This window comes from Paroedura picta, chromosome 2 (assembly GCF_049243985.1).
Source record: "Paroedura picta isolate Pp20150507F chromosome 2, Ppicta_v3.0, whole genome shotgun sequence".
Classification (NCBI taxonomy): domain Eukaryota; kingdom Metazoa; phylum Chordata; class Lepidosauria; order Squamata; family Gekkonidae; genus Paroedura; species Paroedura picta.
In genome coordinates, this window is record NC_135370.1 from 180,642,429 (window position 1) to 180,667,502 (window position 25,074).

The 25,074-nt window shown below is 53.0% G+C and overlaps 1 protein-coding gene across 1 annotated transcript; it reads left to right on the forward strand.

The window, feature by feature from the left end:
• The first annotated feature begins 11,896 nt into the window (after positions 1-11,896).
• TBPL2 (TATA-box binding protein like 2) lies at positions 11,897-24,901 on the forward strand. Its single transcript, XM_077319029.1, has 7 exons — positions 11,897-12,126; positions 14,320-14,717; positions 16,709-16,796; positions 20,026-20,117; positions 22,009-22,176; positions 24,295-24,389; positions 24,686-24,901. Exons 1-7 carry the CDS (start codon positions 12,076-12,078, stop codon positions 24,763-24,765), a joined length of 972 nt encoding a protein of 323 aa, XP_077175144.1. The 5' UTR covers positions 11,897-12,075; the 3' UTR covers positions 24,766-24,901.
• The last annotated feature ends 173 nt before the right edge of the window (positions 24,902-25,074 follow it).

Sequence of the window (25,074 nt, forward strand, 5' to 3'; positions counted from 1 at the left end):
TTCAGCGCTGCTCGCGGAAGACTGGTGAGAAGGAAAAGTTTTTTTAACTCGCTTTTGTCTGCCCAGTTTATGTCCAAAGGCCCATCTGCCTTCTTCTGCATTAACTGATTGACCAAGTTTAACAGGTTAAAATTGGCAACTGAGCTGGAGTCGTTCTGGGCCAAAACCAGAGAGTTGCGTTCAGTTCTCTCTGCCACGGCATTGTCGTGCATGGCCTTCTCAGGCAAAATGTTAAGGCTCTTCTTTTTTCACACAGAATTAAATTTTGATCACACGGCCCCGTGCACTCCAGCTTGACAATGTCACCCAAAGCATCAATGTCCTCCTGAATCCGGCAAATACAGCAGGACAGCTTCTTGGGCAGGACGAGCGTCCTCAACTGCAGAGAGGTCCGCAGCAGGTTCTCCAGGATCCCAGTCGTCACTTCAGGTTTAGGACCTTCAGCGCGGGCAGCCTGTAAAAAAAAGGAATCCTGAATGACCACCAGGGGATTGTGGCTGAGATCCACCTTGAGCAAAAACTGCATGCCAGGCCCGGCCCGGAATGTCCCCTCAGTGATCTGTTCAAGGATGTTGCCTCTGAGGTTTACAATCTGCAGGAATGGGACAGCCTCAAATGCATTCCTGTCGATAATTTGTATTTTATTGCATGACAAGTCCAGGTAGGTAAGCGAGAGCAAGCCTTCCAGAGACGGGTTTTGAAGCCTCGTCCCACTGTTGTCCTTGAGAGCCAAGTATTCAGGCCCTCAACACTTCTTTTCCAATAGAGGAAATCACATTTCTGGTAAAGTCTATGAAAGGATGAGGATCAACTCCTGGCTTGGGAAGAGGAATTTGGTGGAATCCAGGAGGGTCGGCGATACTGCTGCAGTGGAGGATTCCCAACCTGCAGTGGCAGGAGGTAGGGCAAGGCCCTTGAGCTCCCGCTAGCCCCATAAGAGGCCCCAGGAACATCCAAACGAAGAGGTTAGCATAAGCCATATCAGCATGCTGTATGCCACTGAGCAGGTCTTTGCAGACTGCACAGCAACCGCTGTGGGCAAGCTTTATGCATGTCTGAAGATGATTGTGACATCATTTAGCAGGATGCTCAGCATTATGGCCTAACTGTCCCTATGGCAACGAAGGATTTGATTGAAAGGTAAGGACTGGTGGGCTTGAGACATACAGAATCATAGAATCATGGTGCTGAAAGGGGTCTCCAGGGTCACCTAGACCAGGGGTAGTCAACCTGTGGTCCTCCAGATTTCCATGGACTACAATTCCCATGAGCCCCTGCCAGCGTTTGCTGGCAGGGGCTCATGGGAATTGTACTCCATGGACATCTGGAGGACCACAGGTTGACTACCCCTGACCTAGCCAAATCCCCTGCACAGTGCAGGAAACACAACTCCCTTGGTCCCCCCAGTGATTCCAATTCCATGCCCAGATGACACATTTTTGAAAATGTTCTAAATTTACTGTCGTAATAGTACAATACTAACGTTGTTCTAAGTATAATAGTCCTGCAATGTGCAGCATATCCCTATTGCCCCAAATGTATCTCTTCCTTACAAATTTATGGATTTCAATGTTGATCTAGGGCAATAAAAAGATAACGTATCATAACAAAATATCCTGAATAAGTTGTTTAACATCCCAGCTTTGTCTATAAATTGTTTTCTCCAGGTGCATATTTTACACATAATTAGTAGTACCTTCTGCTTCCAGTATTCTACCACTCAAACTGTAGCTGCTATTAGCAAATTCTTCATAAGCTCCTTATTGTTTCTAACATATTAAGATAGCCTAAGAGAACTGTAACTGGATTACATGCGATCTCACAATGAATAATTTCTCTTAGAATCTGATGTATTTCTTGCCAAAACATTTTGACCAAACCCATCGAATATGGATAAAAATACCAACGTGCTTTTTAACATCTCCAGCAACTGAAAGAGGAGGTCAATACCATTTTGGGCATTCTTGGCAGGGTATAAACCAGGGGTAGTCAAACTGCGGCCCTCCAGATGTCCATGGACTACAATTCCCAGGAGCCCCTGCCAGCGAATGCTGGCAGGGGCTCCTAGGAATTGTAGTCCATGGACATCTGGAGGGCCGCAGTTTGACTACCCCTGGTATAAACCATCCGTACATCATCTTGGTTGTTGTTGTTAGGTGCGAAGTCGTGTCCGACCCATCGTGGCCCCATGGACAATGATCCTCCAGGCCTTCCTGTCCTCTACCATTCCCCGGAGTCCATTTAAGTTTGCACCGACTGCTTCAGTGACTCCATCCAGCCACCTCATTCTCTGTCGTCCCCTTCTTCTTTTGCCCTCGATCGCTCCCAGCATTAGGCTCTTCTCCAGGGAGTCCTTCCTTCTCATGAGGTGGCCAAAGTATTTGAGTTTCATCTTCAGGATCTGGCCTTCTAAGGAGCAGTCAGGGCTGATCTCCTCTGGGACTGACCGGTTTGTTCGCCTTGCAGTCCAAGGGACTCGCAAGAGTCTTCTCCAGCACCAGAGTTCAAAAGCCTCAATTCTTTGACGCTCGACCTTCCTTATGGTCCAACCTTCGCAGCCATACATTGCAACTGGGAAGACCATAGCCTTGACTAGATGCATGTCCCCAACATGGCACCCCAGCACCTTTCCTGGTTCCTGTCTTTAGAAAGTGGATGGAGTCGGGTGAGGCTCTCTACAGCTTCCAAGATCCAATGAGAGCAAGGTACCATGGGCTTTCTAAGTCAGGAGATAGATACTATTTAATATCTTACTGGGAGTTTGCTCAGAATCTAGCATGCCACAACAAAACCATTTCAGAGCAAGCCACAAAACAGTGATATATGGTGTATGAAACACTAAAGAAATAGTCTAGCCCCATCTACTGGTTGGAGGTGGTACATACCTAATTGTCACGAGGGCATGCACAAGGGGCTTTATTTGAGTTGGGGGGGGGGGGTTAACCCTCCAAAAAAGATTCAATAAAAGAAATGATGCAAAACGCTCCTCCATGAATGAATGAAAGCCTATTAACAATGGTACAAGATAGAAAAACAACAGACCCACCCGCACCCTGGAACAGATGAATCCATGAGGGAAATCTGAACTGGTCCCACTAACAGCGCAGTCATCAGAAGCAGTGCAACATGTGTAAGAACATGAAAAGCGACTGCAGTCCGAAAAAGGTCTGTGAGGCACACTCAGAGCCAGCTCAGGACCTCCAACTGTGCATCTCTTACAGCAGTGGTCCCCAACCCTCGGTCTGGACACCGGGACCGGTCTGTGGATCTGTCGGTACCTGGCCGTGGCTCCTCCTCGTCGTCCTCCCCAGCTGCTGCCTCGGGGGCTGCCCTGCCACTCTGCAGCCAGCTCACCTTTGGTGCTCTCCAGCGGCCGCCATGGCTGGGGCTCCCCCATGGCTTGGCACTGTGCAGCTGCTGCTGGTAGCGCCCCTCAGCAGGAGGCAGGAAGTCCGGGGCGCTAGCGGGAAAGTAAGTGGAGCAGGGACTCAGGCGGTTGTGGCAACGTCCCTCAGCAAAAGGCCTCTGTAAAATTGTCAAGCGTTGACCGGTCCCCGGTGATAAAAAGGTTGGGGACCACTGGACTTAGAAGACCCTGGAGGTCCCTTCCAACTCTAGGATTCTAAGGGGGTCCCTGAAGATATGGGGCCACCACTCGGAGTTCCTTTAGAGGCCCTGCAAGGCCAGCCTTTGAACTGGGAGCCAAGAAGTAGAAGCGCTGTTTTTTGTACGCTTCCTCCCCCCACAACAGACACCCTGTGAGGGAGGTGGGGCTGAGAGAGCTCTGAGAGAACTGCTCTGCAAGAACAGCCCTAAGAGTATTACGACCACCCCTCCCGAAATGGCCACTGATGGGGCTGGAGAGGGTGGAAAGAGGAGGTGCCCAAAGTGGGCTTGTCCACAGAACTGCTCCCCAACCGTATTCTGCACAATCACGCCCTTTCTGGGGGTTTTTGAATGGCAAAAAAGTTCAGAAAGACTGTTCTAGTAGTGCGTTTTGTGCTTGCTGTTCCCCATCTTGGCCACTAGATGGTAGCATGCAGCTGAAGCATGTCTAGAAAGTGCCTCAAGTCACTGCAGGTGCATCGTGCCCCCCCCCCCCTTATGGGGTTTTCAAGGCAGGAGACCAACCCAGGTGTGCCCTTACCTGCCTCTGCATCGCAGCACTGCACTGCACTTGCTGGTCTCCCATCCAAGTCCTGATCAGGGCCGACCCTACGAGATGAGACTGAGCTCGCCGGGCCCTTCCAGAGTGAAGTGATGCGTTAACAGTTTGTTGGGTTCAGCTAGGTATTTGTAAGGCTTCTCCCTTCAACAGCTTCTTGTCGTTACTAGCAACTTGGGTGTTCTCACTGAAGCTCAAGGTGGATCTGGAAGAGAAAAGAAGCCATGTTGGATCAGGCCAATGGCCCATCTAGCCCTACACTCTGTGTCACAAAGGGGCCAAAACTCAGGGGCCCTCAGGAGGCCCACCAGCGGGCCCCAAACCCCAGAATTCTTCTCACTGTTTCTCCCCCAAGCACTAAGATGATAGAGCATCCATGCCCCTGATGTAAGAACACAAGAGACGCCATGTTGGATCAGTCCAAAGACCCCTCCAGTCCAACACTCTGTGTCACACAGGGGCCAAAACCCAGGAGCCATCATGAGGTCCACCAGCAGGGGGAGACCTCCAGAAGCCCTCCCACTGTTGCCCCCCAAGCACCAAGAAGACAGAGTATCACAGCCCAAGAGAGAGTACTTCTCTGTCCACGGATCGTCCTGCAGCAGGGAATTCCATGTGGGTGAAGAAGGTAAGCAAACAGAAAGCCGTCTAAGGCAACGAAACTGCCAGCAAACCACTGAAGAAAGAATTACATAGAGTCACGCCCATCAAATTGCAGTGCAATGTGTATAGCAATGCGGTACAATACTATGCCTTATAGAAGCCACCTCCTCCTCTGATGCATCTAGTCCTCACCGCCTCCTTCGCGGATACTTAAATCCAAGGACTGGAGCCATGAACAAGTGAGACGGATCTTTCTTCAAGCTTAGAAAGAGCCTGGAAGGAACCAGCTACCATGAAGTTGGCACAACGCACATGGACGTGGCAGCGGCTGAGAGACAAAACCACACAACTCACCTGGGCCCAAAAGCCACCTGCACCTAGCAGTGGCTGCCACACAACTCACCAGAGTAGGATTACCATCTCCAGGTTGAGGGGTGGAGCCTAGGAAGGACAGGGACCCCAATGGGGCACAAAACCCTAGAGTCCCCCCTCCAGAACATCCCTTTTCTCCAGGGGAACTGATCTCTGTAATTTGGAGATCAGCTATAATTCCAGGGGATCCCCAGGCCCCACCTGGAGGTTGGCATCCCTGAGTCCCCCCTCCCAAGCAGCCCTTTTCTTCAGGGGAACTGATCTCTGCAGTCTGGAGAGGAGCTGTCATTCCAGGGGATCCCCAGGCCCCACCTGGAGGCTGGCATCCCCCAGTCCCCCCGCCCAAGCAGCCCTTTCCTCCAAGGGAACTGATCTCTGCAGTCTGGAGAGGAGCTGTCATTCCAGGGGATGCCCAGGCCCCACCTGGAGGCTGGCATCCCCCAGTCCCCCCTCCCAAGCAGCCCTTTCCTCCAAGGGAACTGATCTCTGCAGTCTGGAGAGGAGCTGTCATTCCAGGGGATGCCCAGGCCCCACCTGGAGGCTGGCATCCCCCAGTCCCCCCTCCCAAGCAGGCCTTTCCTCCAGGGGAACTGATCTCTGCAGTCTGGAGAGGAGCTGTCATTCCAGGGGATCCCCAGGCCCCACCTGGAGGCTGGCATCCCTGATTCCCCCCTCCCAAGCAGCCCTTTCCTCCAGGGGAACTGATCTCTGCAGTCTGGAGAGGAGCTGTCATTCCAGGGGATCCCCAGGCCCCACCTGGAGGCTCGCATCCATGAGTCCCCCCTCCCAAGCAGCCCTTTCCTCCAAGGGAACTGATCTCTGCAGTCTGGACATGAGCTGTCATTCCAGGGGATCCCCAGGCCCCACCTGGAGGCTGGCATCCCTGAGTCCCCCCTCCCAAGCAGCCCTTTCCTCCAGGGGAACTGATCTCTGCAGTCTGGAGAGGAGCTGTCATTCCAGGGGATCCCCAGGCCCCACCTGGAGGCTGGCATCCCTGAGTCCCCCCTCCCAAGCAGCCCTTTCCTACAGGGGAACTGATATCTGCAGTCTGGAGAGGAGCTGTCATTCCAGGGTATCCCCAGGCCCCACCTGGAGGCTGGCATCCCTGAGTCCCCCCTCCCAAGCAGCCCTTTTCTCCAGGGGAACTGATCTCTGCAGTCTGGAGAGGAGCTGTCATTCCAGGAGATCCCCAGGCCCCACCTGGAGGCTGGCATCCCTCAGTCCCCCCTCCCAAGCAGCCCTTTCCTCCAGGGGAACTGATCTCTGCAGTCTGGAGAGGAGCTGTCATTCCAGGGGATCCCCAGGCCCCACCTGGAGGCTGGCATCCCTGAGTCCCCCCTCCCAAGCAGCCCTTTTCTCCAGGGGAACTGATCTCTGCAGTCTGGAGAGGAGCTGTCATTCCAGGGGATCCCCAGGCCCCACCTGGAGGCTGGCATCCCTGAGTCCCCCCTCCCAAGCAGCCCTTTTCTCCAGGGGAACTGATCTCTGCAGTCTGGAGAGGAGCTGGAATTCCAGGGGATCCCCAGGCCCCACCTGGAGGTTGGCATCCCTGAGTCCCCCCTCCCAAGCAGCCCTTTTCTCCAGCGGAACTGATCTCTGCAGTCTGGAGAGGAGCTGTCATTCCAGGGGATCCCCAGGCCCCACCTGGAGGCTGGCATCCCTGAGTGCCCCCTCCCAAGCAGCCCTTTCCTACAGGGGAACTGATATCTGCAGTCTGGAGAGGAGCTGTCATTCCAGGGGATCCCCAGGCCCCACCTGGAGGCTGGCATCCCTCAGTCCCCCCTCCCAAGCAGCCCTTTCCTCCAGGGGAACTGAGCTCTGCAGTCTGGAGAGGAGCTGTCATTCCAGGAGATCCCCAGGCCCCACCTGGAGGCTGGCATCCCTCAGTCCCCCCTCCCAAGCAGCCCTTTCCTCCAGGGGAACTGATCTCTGCAGTCTGGAGAGGAGCTGTCATTCCAGGGGATCCCCAGGCCCCACCTGGAGGCTGGCATCCCTGAGTCCCCCCTCCCAAGCAGCCCTTTCCTACAGGGGAACTGATATCTGCAGTCTGGAGAGGAGCTGTCATTCCAGGGGATCCCCAGGCCCCACCTGGAGGCTGGCATCCCTCAGTCCCCCCTCCCAAGCAGCCCTTTTCTCCAGGGGAACTGATCTCTGCAGTCTGGAGAGGAGCTGTCATTCCAGGGGATCCCCAGGCCCCACCTGGAGGCTGGCATCCCTGAGTCCCCCCTCCCAAGCAGCCCTTTTCTCCAGGGGAACTGATCTCTGCAGTCTGGAGAGGAGCTGGAATTCCAGGGGATCCCCAGGCCCCACCTGGAGGTTGGCATCCCTGAGTCCCCCCTCCCAAGCAGCCCTTTTCTCCAGGGGAACTGATCTCTGCAGTCTGGAGAGGAGCTGTCATTCCAGGGGATCCCCAGGCCCCACCTGGAGGCTGGCATCCCTGAGTACCCCCTCCCAAGCAGCCCTTTCCTACAGGGGAACTGATATCTGCAGTCTGGAGAGGAGCTGTCATTCCAGGGGATCCCCAGGCCCCACCTGGAGGCTGGCATCCCTGAGTCCCCCCTCCCAAGCAGCCCTTTCCTCCAGGGGAACTGATCTCTGCAGTCTGGAGAGGAGCTGTCATTCCAGGGGATCTCCAGGCACAACCTGGAGGCTGGCATCCCCCAGTCCCCCCTCCCAAGCAGCCCTTTCCTCCAAGGGAACTGATCTCTGCAGTCTGGAGAGGAGCTGTCATTCCAGGGGATGCCCAGGCCCCACCTGGAGGCTGGCATCCCCCAGTCCCCCCTCCCAAGCAGCCCTTTCCTCCAAGGGAACTGATCTCTGCAGTCTGGAGAGGAGCTGTCATTCCAGGGGATGCCCAGGCCCCACCTGGAGGCTGGCATCCCCCAGTCCCCCCTCCCAAGCAGGCCTTTCCTCCAGGGGAACTGATCTCTGCAGTCTGGAGAGGAGCTGTCATTCCAGGGGATCCCCAGGCCCCACCTGGAGGCTGGCATCCCTGATTCCCCCCTCCCAAGCAGCCCTTTCCTCCAGGGGAACTGATCTCTGCAGTCTGGAGAGGAGCTGTCATTCCAGGGGATCCCCAGGCCCCACCTGGAGGCTCGCATCCGTGAGTCCCCCCTCCCAAGCAGCCCTTTCCTCCAAGGGAACTGATCTCTACAGTCTGGAGAGGAGCTGTCATTCCAGGGGATCCCCAGGCCCCACCTGGAGGCTGGCATCCCTGAGTCCCCCCTCCCAAGCAGCCCTTTCCTCCAGGGGAACTGATCTCTGCAGTCTGGAGAGGAGCTGTCATTCCAGGGGATCCCCAGGCCCCACCTGGAGGCTGGCATCCCTGAGTCCCCCCTCCCAAGCAGCCCTTTTCTCCAGGGGAACTGATCTCTGCAGTCTGGAGAGGAGCTGTAATTCCAGGAGATCCCCAGGCCCCACCTGGAGGCTGGCATCCCTCAGTCCGCCCTCCCAAGCAGCCCTTTCCTCCAGGGGAACTGATCTCTTCAGTCTGGAGAGGAGCTGTCATTCCAGGGGATCCCCAGGCCCCACCTGGAGGCTGGCATCCCTGAGTCCCCCCTCCCAAGCAGCCCTTTCCTACAGGGGAACTGATATCTGCAGTCTGGAGAGGAGCTGTCGTTCCAGGGGATCCCCAGGCCCCACCTGGAGGCTGGCATCCCTGAGTCCCCCCTCCCAAGCAGCCCTTTTCTCCAGGGGAACTGATCTCTGCAGTCTGGAGAGGAGCTGTCATTCCAGGGGATCCCCAGGCCCCACCTGGAGGCTGGCATCCCTGAGTCCCCCCTCCCAAGCAGCCCTTTTCTCCAGGGGAACTGATCTCTGCAGTCTGGAGAGGAGCTGGAATTCCAGGGGATCCCCAGGCCCCACCTGGAGGTTGGCATCCCTGAGTCCCCCCTCCCAAGCAGCCCTTTTCTCCAGGGGAACTGATCTCTGCAGTCTGGAGAGGAGCTGTCATTCCAGGGGATCCCCAGGCCCCACCTGGAGGCTGGCATCCCTGAGTGCCCCCTCCCAAGCAGCCCTTTCCTACAGGGGAACTGATCTCTGCAGTCTGGAGAGGAGCTGTCATTCCAGGGGATCCCCAGGCCCCACCTGGAGGCTGGCATCCCTGAGTCCCCCCCCTCCCAAGCAGCCCTTTTTTCCAGGGGAACTGATCTCTGCAGTCTGGAGAGGAGCTGTCATTCCAGGGGATCCCCAGGCCCCACCTAGAGGCTGGCATCCCTGAGTCCCCCCTCCCAAGCAGCCCTTTCCTCCAGGGGAACTGATCTCTGCAGTCTGGAGAGGAGCTGCCATTCCAGGGGATCCCCAGGCCCCACCTGGAGGCTGGCATCCCTGTGTCCCCCCTCCCAAGCAGTCCTTTCCTCCAGGGGAACTGATCTCTGCAGTCTGGAGAGGAGCTGCCATTCCAGGGGATCCCCAGGCCCCACCTAGAGGCTGGCATCCCTGTGTCCCCCCTCCCAAGCAGTCCTTTCCTCCAGGGGAACTGATCTCTGCAGTCTGGAGAGGAGCTGCCATTCCAGGGGATCCCCAGGCCCCACCTGGAGGCTGGCATCCCTGAGTCCCCCCTCCCAAGCAGCCCTTTCCTCCAGGGGAACTGATCTCTGCAGTCTGGAGAGGAGCTGTCATTCCAGGGGATCCCCAGGCCCCACCTGGAGGCTGGCATCCCTCAGTCCCCCCTCCCAAGCAGCCCTTTCCTCCAGGAGAACTGATCTCTGCAGTCTGGAGAGGAGCTGTCATTCCAGGGGATCCCCAGGCCCCACCTGGAGGCTGGCATCCCTGAGTCCCCCCTCCCAAGCAGCCCTTTTCTCCAGGGGAACTGATCTCTGCAGTCTGGAGAGGAGCTGTCATTCCAGGGGATCCCCAGGCCCCACCTGGAGGCTGGCATCCCTCAGTCCCCCCTCCCAAGCAGTCCTTTCCTCCAGGGGAACTGAGCTCTGCAGTCTGGAGAGGAGCTGTCATTCCAGGGGATCCCCAGGCCCCACCTGGAGGCTGGCATCCCTGAGTCCCCCCTCCCAAGCAGCCCTTTTCTCCAGGGGAACTGATCTCTGCAGTCTGGAGAGGAGCTGTCATTCCAGGGGATCCCCAGGCCCCACCTGGAGGCTGGCATCCCTGAGTCCCCCCTCCCAAGCAGCCCTTTTCTCTAGGGGAACTGATCTCTGCAGTCTGGAGAGGAGCTGGAATTCCAGGGGATCCCCAGGCCCCACCTGGAGGTTGGCATCCCTGAGTCCCCCCTCCCAAGCAGCCCTTTCCTCCAGGGGAACTGATCTCTGCAGTCTGGAGAGGAGCTGTCATTCCAGGGGATCCCCAGGCCCCACCTGGAGGCTGGCATCCCTGAGTGCCCCCTCCCAAGCAGCCCTTTCCTACAGGGGAACTGATATCTGCAGTCTGGAGAGGAGCTGTCATTCAGGGGATCCCCAGGCCCCACCTGGAGGCTGGCATCCCTCAGTCCCCCCTCCCAAGCAGCCCTTTCCTCCAGGGGAACTGATCTCTGCAGTCTGGAGAGGAGCTGTCATTCCAGGGGATCCCCAGGCCCCACCTGGAGGCTGGCATCCCTCGGTCCCCCCTCCCAAGCAGCCCTTTCCTCCAGGGGAACTGATCTCTGCAGTCTGGACAGGAGCTGTCATTCCAGGGGATCCCCAGTCCCCACCTGGAGGCTGGCATCCCTGAGTCCCCCCTCCCAAGCAGCCCTTTTCTCCAGGGGAACTGATCTCTGCAGTCTGGAGAGGAGCTGTCATTCCAGGGGATCCCCAGGCCCCACCTGGAGGCTGGCATCCCTGAGTCCCCCCTCCCAAGCAGCCCTTTTCTCTAGGGGAACTGATCTCTGCAGTCTGGAGAGGAGCTGGAATTCCAGGGGATCCCCAGGCCCCACCTGGAGGTTGGCATCCCTGAGTCCCCCCTCCCAAGCAGCCCTTTCCTCCAGGGGAACTGATCTCTGCAGTCTGGAGAGGAGCTGTCATTCCAGGGGATCCCCAGGCCCCACCTGGAGGCTGGCATCCCTGAGTGCCCCCTCCCAAGCAGCCCTTTCCTACAGGGGAACTGATATCTGCAGTCTGGAGAGGAGCTGTCATTCAGGGGATCCCCAGGCCCCACCTGGAGGCTGGCATCCCTCAGTCCCCCCTCCCAAGCAGCCCTTTCCTCCAGGGGAACTGATCTCTGCAGTCTGGAGAGGAGCTGTCATTCCAGGGGATCCCCAGGCCCCACCTGGAGGCTGGCATCCCTGAGTCCCCCCTCCCAAGCAGCCCTTTCCTCCAGGGGAACTGATCTCTGCAGTCTGGACAGGAGCTGTCATTCCAGGGGATCCCCAGTCCCCACCTGGAGGCTGGCATCCCTGAGTCCCCCCTCCCAAGCAGCCCTTTCCTCCAGGGGAACTGATCTCTGCAGTCTGGAGAGGAGCTGTCATTCCAGGGGATCCCCAGGCCCCACCTGGAGGCTGGCATCCCTGAGTCCCCCCTCCCAAGCAGCCCTTTTCTCCAGGGGAACTGATCTCTGCAGTCTGGAGAGGGGCTGTCATTCCAGGGGGAAAAGATTTGGTTTTTAGACCCTGCTTTTCAGAATCCAGAGGAGTCTCCATGTGGCTGACAACCACCTTCCCATCACATGAGGTGGGGGGGGGGGCTGGGTGAGCTCTGGGAGAACTGAGACTGGCCCAAGGTCACCCAGCTGTGGAGGAGGCGTGGGGAATCCCTCCAGATTAGAGTCAGCTGCTCTTTAACCACAACACTCAAGCTGCGAACCTGAACCTTTGTTCTTAGATTAGGAAGGGCCTTCTTTCAAGTCAGACACTCAATTGTCCTCAGCTGGAGAGACTGTGATTCTTTCTTCAGCAGCAGTTCCCCCTTTCCCTCCAGAATGAATCCCAGTTGCTTGTTCCTCCTCTTTGCTGAATTGAAGGCAGTCCAGTGCAAGTTCCTTCCTTCCGTTCCGTAGCAGAGGGGAAAACTATGGATGGGGATTTCTTCCTCGAAAGCTACCTTGACCAGTGCACTAACCAGGTAGGGTCGGCTTGCAGCTGGACAGCCGGCTGTGTGGGTCTGAAGTTCGAGGCCAAGGGGGCCTTGAAACCCCCCCAAGTTTGATTCAAGAAAAGAAGCAAGATTTCCTCCAAAGATATTGGGGCTGCTGTTAATTGCCTGGAAGGTTTAGCTGGTTTGCAGATGCACAATTAAACTGGGCAGTTCTAGCTGAGGCTGGATTGAGGCCGTTGTCAGAATCTCGCAAATGGCCCTACAACAGCATGAAAATGTTAGAGTTAAGAGGCAGAGGTTTGAGTTCAGGGGGACCTACCTCGGGGCTGCCACTGAATTCACACTTCTGTGCCTCAGCTCTCCTCTCTGTATGTTGACTGAGGCCTCTTCTAATCCTAAAATCATCCTAAAAATTAATTTTAATCCTACCATTAAGCCGTGGACTTCTATTTCATTTCCTTCTTCTTTGGTCAACCTTTTGGGTTCCCGGCTTGAGTTTCAGCTTGGGGTTCCCCCCCCCCTTTTAGTTTAACCCTATGGCAGAGCCGGGGCGGGGCTTTGGCCCTGCAAGCCTTCTTATTGGATACTGGACTTTCGAGTGGCTGTGGAGGAGCTGCCACCAGAGCACAACAAGGACCTGTGCTGGTTGACTGAAGGAAAACTGCGACGGCCATTTTTGCGGCTGGCTCCGCCTCCCGTGGTGGCCATTTTGTAGCTTTGCCTACCATGCTGTGTGGGAATTCTAAAGGTTCTTGGTGGCTTTGAAAGGGTTGGGGACACCTAATTTTGTTGCCCTCTGGATCTGACCCCAGTCCTCCCACTCCCGCAAGCGACATTTGGAAGACAAGGGCTTAACACAGGGGGAATCAAACTGCGGCCCTCCAGATGTCCATGGACTACAATTCTCATGAGCCCCTGCCAGCGAATGCTGGCAGGGGCTCATGGGAATTGTAGTCCATGGACATCTGGAGGGCCGCAGTTTGACTACCCCTGGCTTAACATGAAGAAAGACTACAGAGTTTGCTCAGTTTGGTCAGGGGCAGGCTCTCCCTTCGAGACATGGTGTCAGCAATAGGATGCCCATGTTTGATTTTGACATCAATTAACGAATATTATCAAAATGGGTCACTGTGTAAGTCTGTCTGTAGCAATAGAAAAGAGCCAGAGTCCAGCAACACCTGAAAGATTAAACCACTTTTGTGTGGCACATGAGGAGCATTCATGAGTCAATGCTTGCTTCTTCAGTCTGGGGCAACAGTGTTCTGTCTTCTTTCCCCTGGAGAGGGGCCACAGGGGGAGGGCTTCTAGAGTTCTGGTCCCACTGGTGGACCACCTGATGACATCTGGATTTTGGCCATTGTGTGGCTTAGATTGTTGGACTGGATGGGCTATTGGCCTGATCCAACATGGATTCTCTTTGGTTCTTATGTCTGGGGCAGGGATGCTCTGTCTTCTTGGTGATTAGGGGGCCACAGTGGGAGGGCTTCTGGAGTTCTGGCACCACTGGTAGGTGGACCTCCTGGTGGCACCTGGGTTTTTGATTCCTGTGTGGCACACGGTGTTGGACTAGATGGATCACTGGCCTAATCTAACTTGGCTTCTCTTGTGTTCTTATGCTTGGTAATCTTGGTAGTTGGGCCTCTGGACTTCTGACCTTGCTGGTGGACCTCCTGATGACACCTGGGTTTTGGCCCCTGTGTGACACAGAGTGATGGGCTGGAGGGGCCATTGGACTGATCCAACATGGCTTCTCTTGTGCTCCTAAGTCTGGGGCAGTGATGCTCTGTCTTCTTGGTGCTTGGGGGCAAAAGTGGGAGGGCTTCTGGAGTTCAGGCCCCACTGGTGGTCCTACTAATGGCCTCTGGGTATCCCCCACTGTATGACACAAAGCGTTGGACTGGATGGGCTGTTAGGCTGATCCAATATGGCTTCTCTTATGTTCTTTGAAGCAGTCAGTGCAAACTTAAATGGAATTCGAGGAATGGTAGAGGACAGGAAGACCTGGAGGATCATTGTCCATGGGGTCGCGATGGGTCGGACACAACTTCGTATCTAACAACAACAATATTCTTAATGCTTCTGGGCAGGGGTATCCGGCATTATACTGGTGCAACGACTGCTCCTGTCCGAGGCAGAATCGGAGACTTCAAAGCAGGACCCCTGAGCTTTGGGCCAGCCTTACATCATTGACCCCTTTGTCTCTCTCCTGCATTTTCCAAGGACGATCTTGCCTCAGGCAGCCCGCCCACATTCTCTCCCTTGAGCCCCTTCGCAACCGATCTGCCCCTTCCGTCCATCCCGGAGACATCCTTCGAGGCTCCGTCCGACCTCAGCAAAGACTTCTCTTCTGGCTTCTCTTCGGTGGACCTCAGCTTCCTCCCGGATGACCTCGGTCAGGATCCTGAGCCTGAGGATGACAACCTGCCAAAAGAGGAGTCCGGTCCTCCGTCAGCAACGCAAGACGAGGGCGTAGTCTCGAAAGATGGCGGGCTGGGCCCGCAGGGGGAGGAACAGGCAGCCCAGCGACTGCAGGACACATCTGGGCTGTGTCCCCCCTTGACCCCGATGACTCCAATGACCTCCGCTTCGGAAAGTTCAGGCATCGTCCCAATGTTACAGTAAGTGAGCGAGGACGTCAGCTGGGAATGCTTGCCAAGTAGTAGTAATACTACTAGTAGTAGTAATACTAGTAGTAGTAGTAGTAGTTGTTGTTGTTGTTATATCCTTATAGGCTGCCCTTCACTGGTAGGATCAGGATCTGTAGCATCAATATTAGGAACATATTTTTAATATACTGAAGGTATGATACATTCTAATGTATCTTCAAGCAAAGGTGGGAGACGCACTTTTCTTGGATGCTTTAGGATGCTTAGGGCTGATCCTGCGTTGAGCAGGGGGTTGGACTAGATGGCCTGTACGGCCCCTTCCAACTCTATGATTCTGTGATTCTGATTCTGAGCAGGGGGTTGGACTAGATGGCCTGTGTGGCCCCTTCCAACTCTATGATTCTATGATTCTGATTCTGAGCAGGGGGTTGGACTAGATGGCCTGTTTGGCCCCTTCCAACTCTATGATTCTATGATTCTGATTCTGAGCAGGGGGTTGGACTAGATGGCCTGTACGGCCCCTTCCAACTCTATGATTCTGTGATTCTGATTCTGAGCAGGGGGTTGGACTAGATGGCCTGTACGGCCCCTTCCAACTCTATGATTCTATGATTCTGATTCTGAGCAGGGGGTTGGACTAGATGGCCTGTTTGGCCCCTTCCAACTCTATGATTCTATGATTCTAATAAGTTATAACATAAGGCTACTTAATTCTATTTAAGTTTATTTATTTATAATTTTATTTGTATCTCACCACTCCCACGCAGTGGCTTGTGGCAGATAACAATGAAACAATAAAACCCAGTCGAATCCCACTCATAATTCCCTTAACAATAAAATTCAGACAAATCCCACCCTTGGTGGCAACAGTAAACCCTCCCCCACCCTACAGGCTTCATAGCAGAGATCTCAGGGGGAACACAATTAGGGGGTTGTCCGATGGCCTGGTTTGCTCAGGGAGGGACCCAGATCTTAATTGCCCCGGCCTCAACCCAAGACCTGGCGGAAAAGCTCCATCCTACAGGCCCTGTGGAACTCAGACAGTTCCGTCAGGGCCCTTAGCTCTCCCGGGAGCTCATTCAACCAGGTCGGGGCCGGGACCGAAAAGGCCCTGGACGTGGTCCTGGTCGAAGCCAGGTGCACCTGTGTCGGGCCAGGGAGGTTTTAAAAGTAATAAAGGTCAAGGTCTCCCCTGTGCAAGCACCGAGTCGTGTCTGACCCTTGGGGTGACGCCCTCCAGCGTTTTCATGGCAGACTCAATACGGGGTGGTTTGCCAGTGCCTTCCCCAGTCCTCACCGTTTACCCCCCAGCAAGCTGGGTACTCATTTTACCGACCTCGGAAGGATGGAAGGCTGAGTCAACCTTGAGCCGGCTGCTGGGATCGAACTCCCAGCCTCATGGGCAGACAGCTTCAGACAGCACGTCGCTGCCTTACCACTCTGCGCCACAAGAGGCTCTTTAAAAGTAATACATAAGTTAAAAGCCGTCTCTGAGGGTAGAATCATAAGATTCTTGAGGTGGAAGGACTAACAGGAAGCGGAAGTGTCCATATAGACCATCTAGTCCCACCTCCTGCTCAGTGCAGGATCCGCCTCAAGCATCCAGAAGAAGGATCTGTCCAGCCAGTGAGGGGGAGCTCACCGCCTTCTTAGGTAGCCTTTTCCTGAGATTTAGCCAATATCATTCTACACGTTGTTTATACCCACTGCTGTGTTTCCTGCTTCCAACAGGAACCTTGCCCTGCTCTCCTCCAAGTGATAGCCCTTCAAATACTTAAAGTAGGCATTCTCAACCTTTCCCTTCACTTCTTGCCTGGTGCTTCCAACTGGAGATACCAGGGATCGAACCGGGGACGTTCAGTGTGCCAAGCAAACGCTCTGCCGCTGAGTCGCAGCCTTCTGCTGCTCCAAAGGCCATGAGAAAACCATCTGGCAATGAAACCTACAGAGATCGGAAGCGTCCTAAGGTTCATGCAACATTTTTCTCTTTTTTGCTTTCCCAGGAATATTGTGGCGACCGTGAACTTGGCTTGCAAGCTGGACCTCAAAAACATTGCCCTTCATGCCAGGAATGCAGAATATAACCCAAAGGTAAGTCAACAGGGATGCCAGCCTCCAGGCAGGACCTGGGGATCCCCCAGAAATAAAGGCATTTCAAATGATGGGTAAAAAGAAAAATGAGGAAATAAGTACTTGATGGTGCTTGGTGCATTTGCAGTTAGATTATGAGTCCAGTAGCCCCACAGAGATGTTGGAGTGAGTGACTCGGCATTCAAGTATATGGGGGTGGTGGGTGGGCCCTATATCACTCTGAGGGTATATAGGTGTTATCTCCTTGAATGGGAGCTGCCCTCTGACCTTTCCTTTCTCTCTCACTTTGTCCTCTCCCTCCCTCCCTCCACATGGCCTTCCATGGAGACTCACGTCTCTGCAGGTCTCTAGCACAGAACTAGGGCCCTCATGCTCCCACGCATATGATGCTGGACAAGCTGTCCATTTGTGATGGGGAAAGGTCTCTTCAGGTTAGGCTTCTTCCTCTCCTTTCACCTGCAAATTCAGTATGGACTTGGATCTACTTGCATCAGTGTGAGTTTGCTTTCTTTGCAATATATTTCTTTGGAGATTTATTTATGACACTCAGTATCATATTTCTGTGACTGGACAAATGCTGCTATATTAACCAAGCCAGGAAAATGGGAAGGTGCCACTCTAAATGTCTAACTTGCACACAATTCTTTCTCAGCACTAACTGTTGAATGAGCATGCCTGCCCATGGTGTGTGTGCGCGTGCTACATCACTGTGCAGGTATATAAGTGTTATTACCTTGAATGGGATGCCAGTCTTTCTCTTAGCTTTGAAGCTGGCCTCTGACCCTTCCGTTCTCTCCCTTTGTCCTCTCCCTCCCTCTCTCCACACGGCCTTCCATGGAGACTCATGTCTCTGCAGGTCTCTTCTGTAGAAATGATTCCCTCATTCTCCCACAAATATGCTGTTGGACAAGCTGGCCATCTGGGAGAAGGAAAGGACTCTTTAAATTAGGCTTTTCTCTCTCAACTTCTGTTTGTTACCTGAATGTGAACTGGATCTATTTGAATACATGTAAATTCACCCCTCTCTCTCTTTTTTTTTTTGGGGGGGGGATATAGTTATTGGAAGATTTCCTTCCTGCACTCAGTATCACGCTTTGAGACTCCTTCGGGTAGAGAAAAGTGGCAACTCTTCTTCAGTAATATCAGGGCTCTCTCAGCCTCCCCTCCCTCACAGGGTGTCTGTTGTGGGGAGAGGAAGGGGAAGGCAACTGGAAGCCGCTTTGAGCCTCCTTTGGGTAGAGAAAAGCGGCATCTAAGAACCAACTCTTCTTCTTCTTCAGTAATATCAGGGCTCTCTCAGCCTCACCCACCTCACAGGGCGTCTGTTGTGGGGAGAGGAAAGGGAAGGCGATTGTAAGCCACTTTCAGACTCCTTCGGGTAGAGAAAAGCGACTGTAAGCCACTTTGGGAAGGCGACTGTAAGCCACTTTGAGACTCCTTCGGGTAGAGAAAAGCGGCATCTAAGAACCAACTCTTCTTCTTCTTCAGTAATCTCGGGGCTCTCTCAGCCTCCCCTCCCTCACAGGGCGTCTGTTGTGGGGAGAGGAAAGGGAAGGCGAATGGAAGCCATTTTGAGACTCCTTCGGGTAGAGAAAAGCGGCATCTAAGAACCAACTCTTCTTCTTCTTCAGTAATCTCAGGGCTCTCTCAGCCTCACCCACCTCACAGGGCGTCTGTTGTGGGGAGAGGAAAGGGAAGGTGATTGTAAGCCACTTTGAGACTCCTTCGGGTAGAGAAAAGCGACTGTAAGCCACTTTGGGAAGGCGACTGTAAGCCACTTTGAGACTCCTTCGGGTAGAGAAAAGCGGCATCTAAGAACCAACTCTTCTTCTTCTTCAGTAATATCAGGGCTCTCTCAGCCTCCCCTCCCTCACAGGGTGTCTGTTGTGGGGAGAGGAAGGGGAAGGCAACTGGAAGCCGCTTTGAGCCTCCTTTGGGTAGAGAAAAGCGGCATCTAAGAACCAACTCTTCTTCTTCTTCAGTAATATCAGGGCTCTCTCAGCCTCACCCACCTCACAGGGCGTCTGTTGTGGGGAGAGGAAAGGGAAGGTGATTGTAAGCCACTTTGAGACTCCTTCGGGTAGAGAAAAGCGACTGTAAGCCACTTTGGGAAGGCGACTGTAAGCCACTTTGAGACTCCTTCGGGTAGAGAAAAGCGGCATCTAAGAACCAACTCTTTGGGGCTTTTTGCACGCCTTCAAAATAGCACAATGGTTGCCAATTGAAAACGCTACTGATTTGCTGTTTTGCACAACATCGTCGACAATCTGCCACAAACCTGAAACCAATCTGCAAAAAGCGCTTCCTTGTAGCGCTTTCAGGGAAATCCCCAAAAGTGGATTCACCCTCCGGAAAGCGATACACTCCTGCAACCAATCTGCAACACTAGCGAAAAAGACCTGTGCGTTAACATTGTTGCGGTTTCTACAAAGTCCCTCCCCCTGGCTCTCTTCTCTGATCTTCCGGCAAAGCGATCGCCATTTTTTTTTCTCCGAGCGAGCGGGGATAAACGCACCAGCGAGCCTCTTTCAGTTTAGTGGCTTCCCCGGCTTCAGTCCCTCCCCTTCAGTCACTAAGCACAAAGAACAGAGAAGCCCGTTTGCTGATGTATTTTCCCTTTATTTTTTACACATTCATTCAGCCGAAAATCGGGCCCATGAGAGGGGGGGGGGGATTTTTTTTTTCACTCAGAGGGAGCGTGGCAACGATCAAACGACAGCTCAAACACACCAGGCAGCTGGATGGGTCTCTCCGTTGCAACGAATTAACCACAGATTCGTTGCAATGGGTCTGTTTTTTTTTTTAAACCTTTCTTAAAGGGAAAGGGGCTGTTTGGGAGCATGCTAACGGCTGCCCATTGGCTGCTTGACAGCCAGGGGCGGGACAAGCTTGGCAATAGCGCTTCCTTTCTAGCGATTTCTGCCGAGACCGGAAGCCTGTGGGAAACGCTACAAAACGCAACTGGATTCCACTACAAAGGCAGGTATGCATAACGACGAATTCCACTATTTTAAATGGCGATTTTTCATTCAGTGACCAATTTGCTACAAAGATCCCGGTGCGTAAAGCCCCTTTTTCTTCTTTCTCTACCTCCTCCTGCAGCCAAAAACTCACTCGAGGACTTTTAGAATAAATGACACCAGGTTCAGATTTTAACACACAGGCTCAACTCAATCGGTGGGCACTTTGATTTGCAAAAAACCTAACTGGGATTTCCCTGACCTTTCAGAGGTTTGCGGCAGTGATCATGCGAATCAGAGAACCGCGAACGACAGCCCTGATATTTAGCTCCGGTAAAATGGTCTGCACAGGGGCAAAAAGGTAAGATGGGGTTGTTTCTACGGTGAATCCGGGACTGGGGCATTTCAGCTCTTTGAGAAGCTTTGCTTTTCAGCCCCTCCTCCTTTCCTTTTTGGATTAAAGCAAGTTTTAAAAAACACATTATTATTTATTTAATTTATATGCCGCCTTCCCATGAGGCTCAGCGTGGTGAACAACAAAAAAATTACATCAAAACAGTTAAATACCTTAAAAGAATGCATAGTCAAATCTTTAAAAATCACAACATCTCCATGCCAGCAGCAATTTTTAATACGTCCATCAGATTACTTGGTAGAAGAGCTCTTGCAGGCCCTGTGGACCTGGGACAGCTCGAACAGGGCCCAGATCTCCTCCGGGAGCTCATTCCACCAAAGAGGGGCCAGGAATGAAAAAGCCCTGGCTCTGGTCAAAGCCAGACAGACTTCTTTGGGGCCAGGGACTACTAGCGTGTTGGAATTTGCAGAGTGTAGCATTCTTCAGGGGACATAGGCAGAGAGGCGGTCCCTTAGGGACGCCAGGCCCAGACCATGAATAGCCTTAAAAGTAAGAACCAGTACCTTAAACCTGATCTGGAATTCCACGGGAAAGTGCAGCTTCCAAAGGCTGGGATAAATATTGAGTTCCCATGAGAACCCAGGCAGCTCTGTTCTGGACCAGATGTAGTGTCTGGGTCGAGGACAAGGGAAGGGCCGCGTAGAGCAATGTGCAGAAGTCTAGCCTAGAGGGGGCCATCGCACGAATCACAGTGACTATGTGCCCCAGGACCAGTTAGGGTGTTAGTAGCTTAGCTTGGCGAAGGTGGAAAAATGCCAGCCGAACTACTTTTCTGGCTTTGATGGTATTGAAAGTAACCAGACCGGATAGTGGAAGGGAAACGGTCAAGCCATACAAAACAGGACTGGCACAGAAGCAGCCTTCTTGGCGTTTCCCAATAACCGCAGGTTGGCACTTGAGTGTCGTTCTTCCCCACTAAGAGAAGGAGTCACATACATGGTTCAAAGTAAAGGCGTGCCCATTTGCCCAGTTTCCATCCCAGATCTTTATTTGGGGTTTTCGCCCAAGGGGACAGGCAGTTCTTCTTTAAAGCTTCGATGGCTGGATTTCTCTCTTCTGGATTTCTCTCTTCTAAGGCTGGGGGAGCTTGGTCTGTTTAGCCTGGAGAGGAGACGACTGAGAGGGGATCTGATAACCATCAAGTATTTAAAAGGCTGCCATGTAGAGGATGGAGCAGAGTTGTTCTCTCTTGCCCCAGAGGGACGGACCAGATCCAGTTGGATGAAATTAATGGAAAAGAAATTCTGTCTAAACCTCCGGAAGAAGTTCCTGATAGTTAGAGCGGTTCCCCAGTGGAACAGACTTCTTCGGGAGGTGGTGGGTTCTCCATCTTTGGAGATGTTTAAGCAGAGGCTGGAGAGCCATCTGACAGAGAGGCTGATTCGGTGAAGGTTCAAGGGGGTGGCAGGTGACAGTGGATGAGCGAGACGGTTGGGAGTGTCCTGCATAGTGCAGGGGGTTGGACTAGAGGACCCAGGAGGTCCCTGGAAGGAGTCTGGAAGGAGTTCCTGACAATTAGAAGGAGTCTGGAAGGAGTTCCTGACAACATCTGGAAGGAGTTCCTGACAATTAGAGCGGTTTCTCAGTGGAACAGGCTTCCTCAGGAGGTGGTGGGCTCTCCGTCTTTGGAGATTTTTTAAACAGAGGCTGGAGAGCCATCTGACGGAGAGGCTGATTCTGTGAAGATTCAAGGGGGTGGCAGGTTACTATGTCAGCCGTAGGTTTGTGGGTGTCCTGCATAGTGCAGGGGGTTGGACTAGATGACCCAGGAGGCCCCTTTCAAATCTAGGATTCTAGGATTCTATGATCTTTTTCTCTCCTTGGGTGTCCTCTGCAGCGAAGAGCAGTCAAGGCTGGCTGCCAGGAAGTACGCCCGAGTGGTGCAGAAACTCGGGTTCCCGGCAAAATTCCTGGACTTCAAAATCCAGAACATGGTGGGCAGTTGCGACGTGAGGTTCCCCATCCGACTGGAAGGCTTGGTTCTCACTCACCAGCAGTTCAGCAGGTCAGTTTCCGAGTAGTGTAAACGAATAGGCGTGGAGCAAATATTGTTGGTGGCGTTTAAATATGCCAAGCCAGCTTGGTGTAGGGGTTAAAAGGGGTGGCCTCTCATCTGGAGACCGGGTTCGATTCCCCACTCCAGCCTGCTGAGTGACCTTGGGCCAGTCCCAGTTCTCTCTGAGCTCTCTCAGTCCCACCTACCCTCACAGGGCGACTGTTGTGGGGAGAGGAAAGTTTGGCGATCATAAGCTTGCTTTGAGACTGCATCAGGCAGTAAAGAACTGGTGTGGAAAAACCAGCTCTTCTTCTAAACCGGTCCTGCATTTCTAAAGATAGGGCAGACAATAAATCCCATAAATAAACAAACAAAGGAGGGGTGCGGCACCCGTGACTTAAAGAATAAATAGCTTTATTGAGAAGAGGAAACCACTTTGTAAAGGAGAGAGGAGAGAGATAGTCCTAACAATCTAAGTGACTAATTTTTTCTGGAGGTAATCAGGGAGGGAGTGGTGAAATGATCTGGGAGGCAAAGAGGTAGCGTTCCTATATTTCCCAGATAAGATTATTGGGACAAGACAAAAAGGCCTTTAGAAGTGGCCATATAGAACGGGTGGAACAGTGGGAAATGTGGGAGAGTCACAGACCACGGTGGAGTTTTCGAGGCAAGAAACGAACAGAAGAATTTTGCCGTCTCCTGCCCTTGATGGCCAAGTACTAACCATACCAGACCCAAGAGCCGATGCAATAATGATAGATTCAGGTGGGCCATTGGGTTGATCTAAATAAGCAGATCCTGGCAAATAGATGGGGAAGATGGGGAAGAAATGGAGGTAGTGACAGATTTTATTTTCCTGGGCTCCAAGATCACTGCAGATGGGGACTGCAGCAATCAAATTAAAGGACGCTTGCTCCTGGGGAGGAAAGCTATGGCAAATCTAGACAGCATCCTAAAAAGCAGAGACATCACCCTGCCAACAAAAGTGCGTTTAGCCAAGGCTATGGTCTTCCCAGTTGCAATGTATGGCTGCGAAAGTTGGACCATAAGGAAGGCCGAGCGTCAAAGAATTGAGGCTTTTGAACTCTGGTGCTGGAGAAGACTCTTGCGAGTCCCTTGGACTGCAAGGCGAACAAACCGGTCAGTCCTAGAGGAGATCAGCCCTGCCTGCTCCTTAGAAGGCCAGATCCTGAAGATGAAACTCAGATTTAGGCCACCTCATGAGAAGGAAGGACTCCCTGGAGAAGAGCCTAATGCTGGGAGCGATCGAGGGCAAAAGAAGAAGGGGACGACAGAGAATGAGGTGGCTGGATGGAGTCACTGAAGCAGTCGGTGGGAGCTTAAATGGACTCCGGGGAATGGTAGAGGACAGGAAGGCCTGGAGGATCGTTGTCCAGGGGGTCGCGATGGGTCGGACACGACTTTGCACATAACAACAACAACAAATAAGCAGAATACAGTTCTAGTCCAGGGGCACCTTGAAGCCCTGCAATGTTTTATTCAAGGTCTATTCAAGGTTGACTCCTCCACATACTTGAGAGGAACCAGATGGGGCATAATAACTGGGTCTCAACTAATTACTCTCCACATCCCACAGTTAAGGGAACATCTGCCCATCAACCTCCAATATTGATACATTTATTGTCTTCACTATTTTGTCCCCGGAATTCAACTCAGACAACTGGTAACCATATAAACAAAGCTTGTCAATCCTTGCAACTGTCGAACATCATTAACAATGTATGCTTGCTGAGCAGCTTCTAACTTTGTTCCACGGCAGGGATGGTCAAACTGTGGCTCTCTAGATGTTTGTGGACTACATTTCCCATGAGCCCCTGCCCATGTGCCATGCTGGCAGGGGGGCTTGTGGGACATGTAGTCCACAAACCTCTGGAGAGCCACAATTTGGTAGCCCTTGTTCTACGGCAGGGGTAGTCAAACTGCGGCCCTCCAGATGTCCATGGACCACAATTCCCAGAAGCCCCTGCCAGCGAATGCTGGCAGGGGCTTCTGGGAGTTGTAGTCCATGGACATCTGGAGGGCCGCAGTTTGACTACCCCTGTTCTACGGCCTTACATCAGTTCCTTTTTAAGCCAAGTATGTTTGTCTCTCTGTTTTGCAATCCAGCTATGAACCGGAATTGTTTCCCGGTCTGATATACCGGATGGTCAAGCCAAGAATCGTACTGCTTATTTTTGTATCTGGAAAAGTCGTATTAACCGGTAAGCAATCTCAGCATTTTGTAGATGTCACCTTGACCGCCAGTGTGGGGCAGGCTCCATGAACGGAAAGTCCTCCCGCTTCCTGGCCCCACTGAAATATATGGGTGGCAACCATGGGGAAGGAATACCAGAGACAAAAAGAGCCACAGGACATAATCAAGAGTGACAAAATGGTGGCTCTCAAGATGTTCATGGACTACAATTCCCACATGCCCCTGGAGCTTTCTGGATGGCCAGCCGAACTTGTCGGTGAGATTTTTACTGGAGATAAACTTGAAACCTTTTCTTCCCTCCAGGTGCCAAAGACCGGTCAGAGATCTATGAAGCCTTTGAAAATATATATCCTATCCTGAAAGGATTCAAGAAAGCCTCATAGTTCTGCAGAACGTGGTCAACTCTCATGTGTTTTATAAGCTCTTAAGCACTCGTTTAAGTTTTGTAATGCTTCTTTGCGGTCTAAAGAATATTTTTGTTGTTAGTCAATGATTCTAGAATGTAAAATAAATTTAAGGAACAAATTCTAGCTTAGGGGTTGTTCTGTGACTGGCATCCAAGCATGTTATTGCTTGGCAATGAATCAGTTTTTCCTGTTGGGGAAGCTTAGCTCTGCCCTTGCATTTTGCACTAAAGTTTGACACTTTAAAGCCCTAAGTGTGCAATAGAGGTTTTAAGAACACCAGAAGAG

What these genes read in the sequence shown, in the direction of transcription:
- TBPL2 (XM_077319029.1), top strand. Translation starts at nt 12,076, where the DNA reads ATGGATGGGGATTTCTTCCTCGAAAGCTACCTTGACCAGTGCACTAAC. An exon ending in GGCATCGTCCCAATGTTACA is followed by an intron (nt 14,718 to 16,708) that starts GTAAGTGAGCGA and finishes TTGCTTTCCCAG; the next exon opens with GAATATTGTGGCGACCGTGA. An exon ending in ATGCAGAATATAACCCAAAG is followed by an intron (nt 16,797 to 20,025) that starts GTAAGTCAACAG and finishes CTGACCTTTCAG; the next exon opens with AGGTTTGCGGCAGTGATCAT.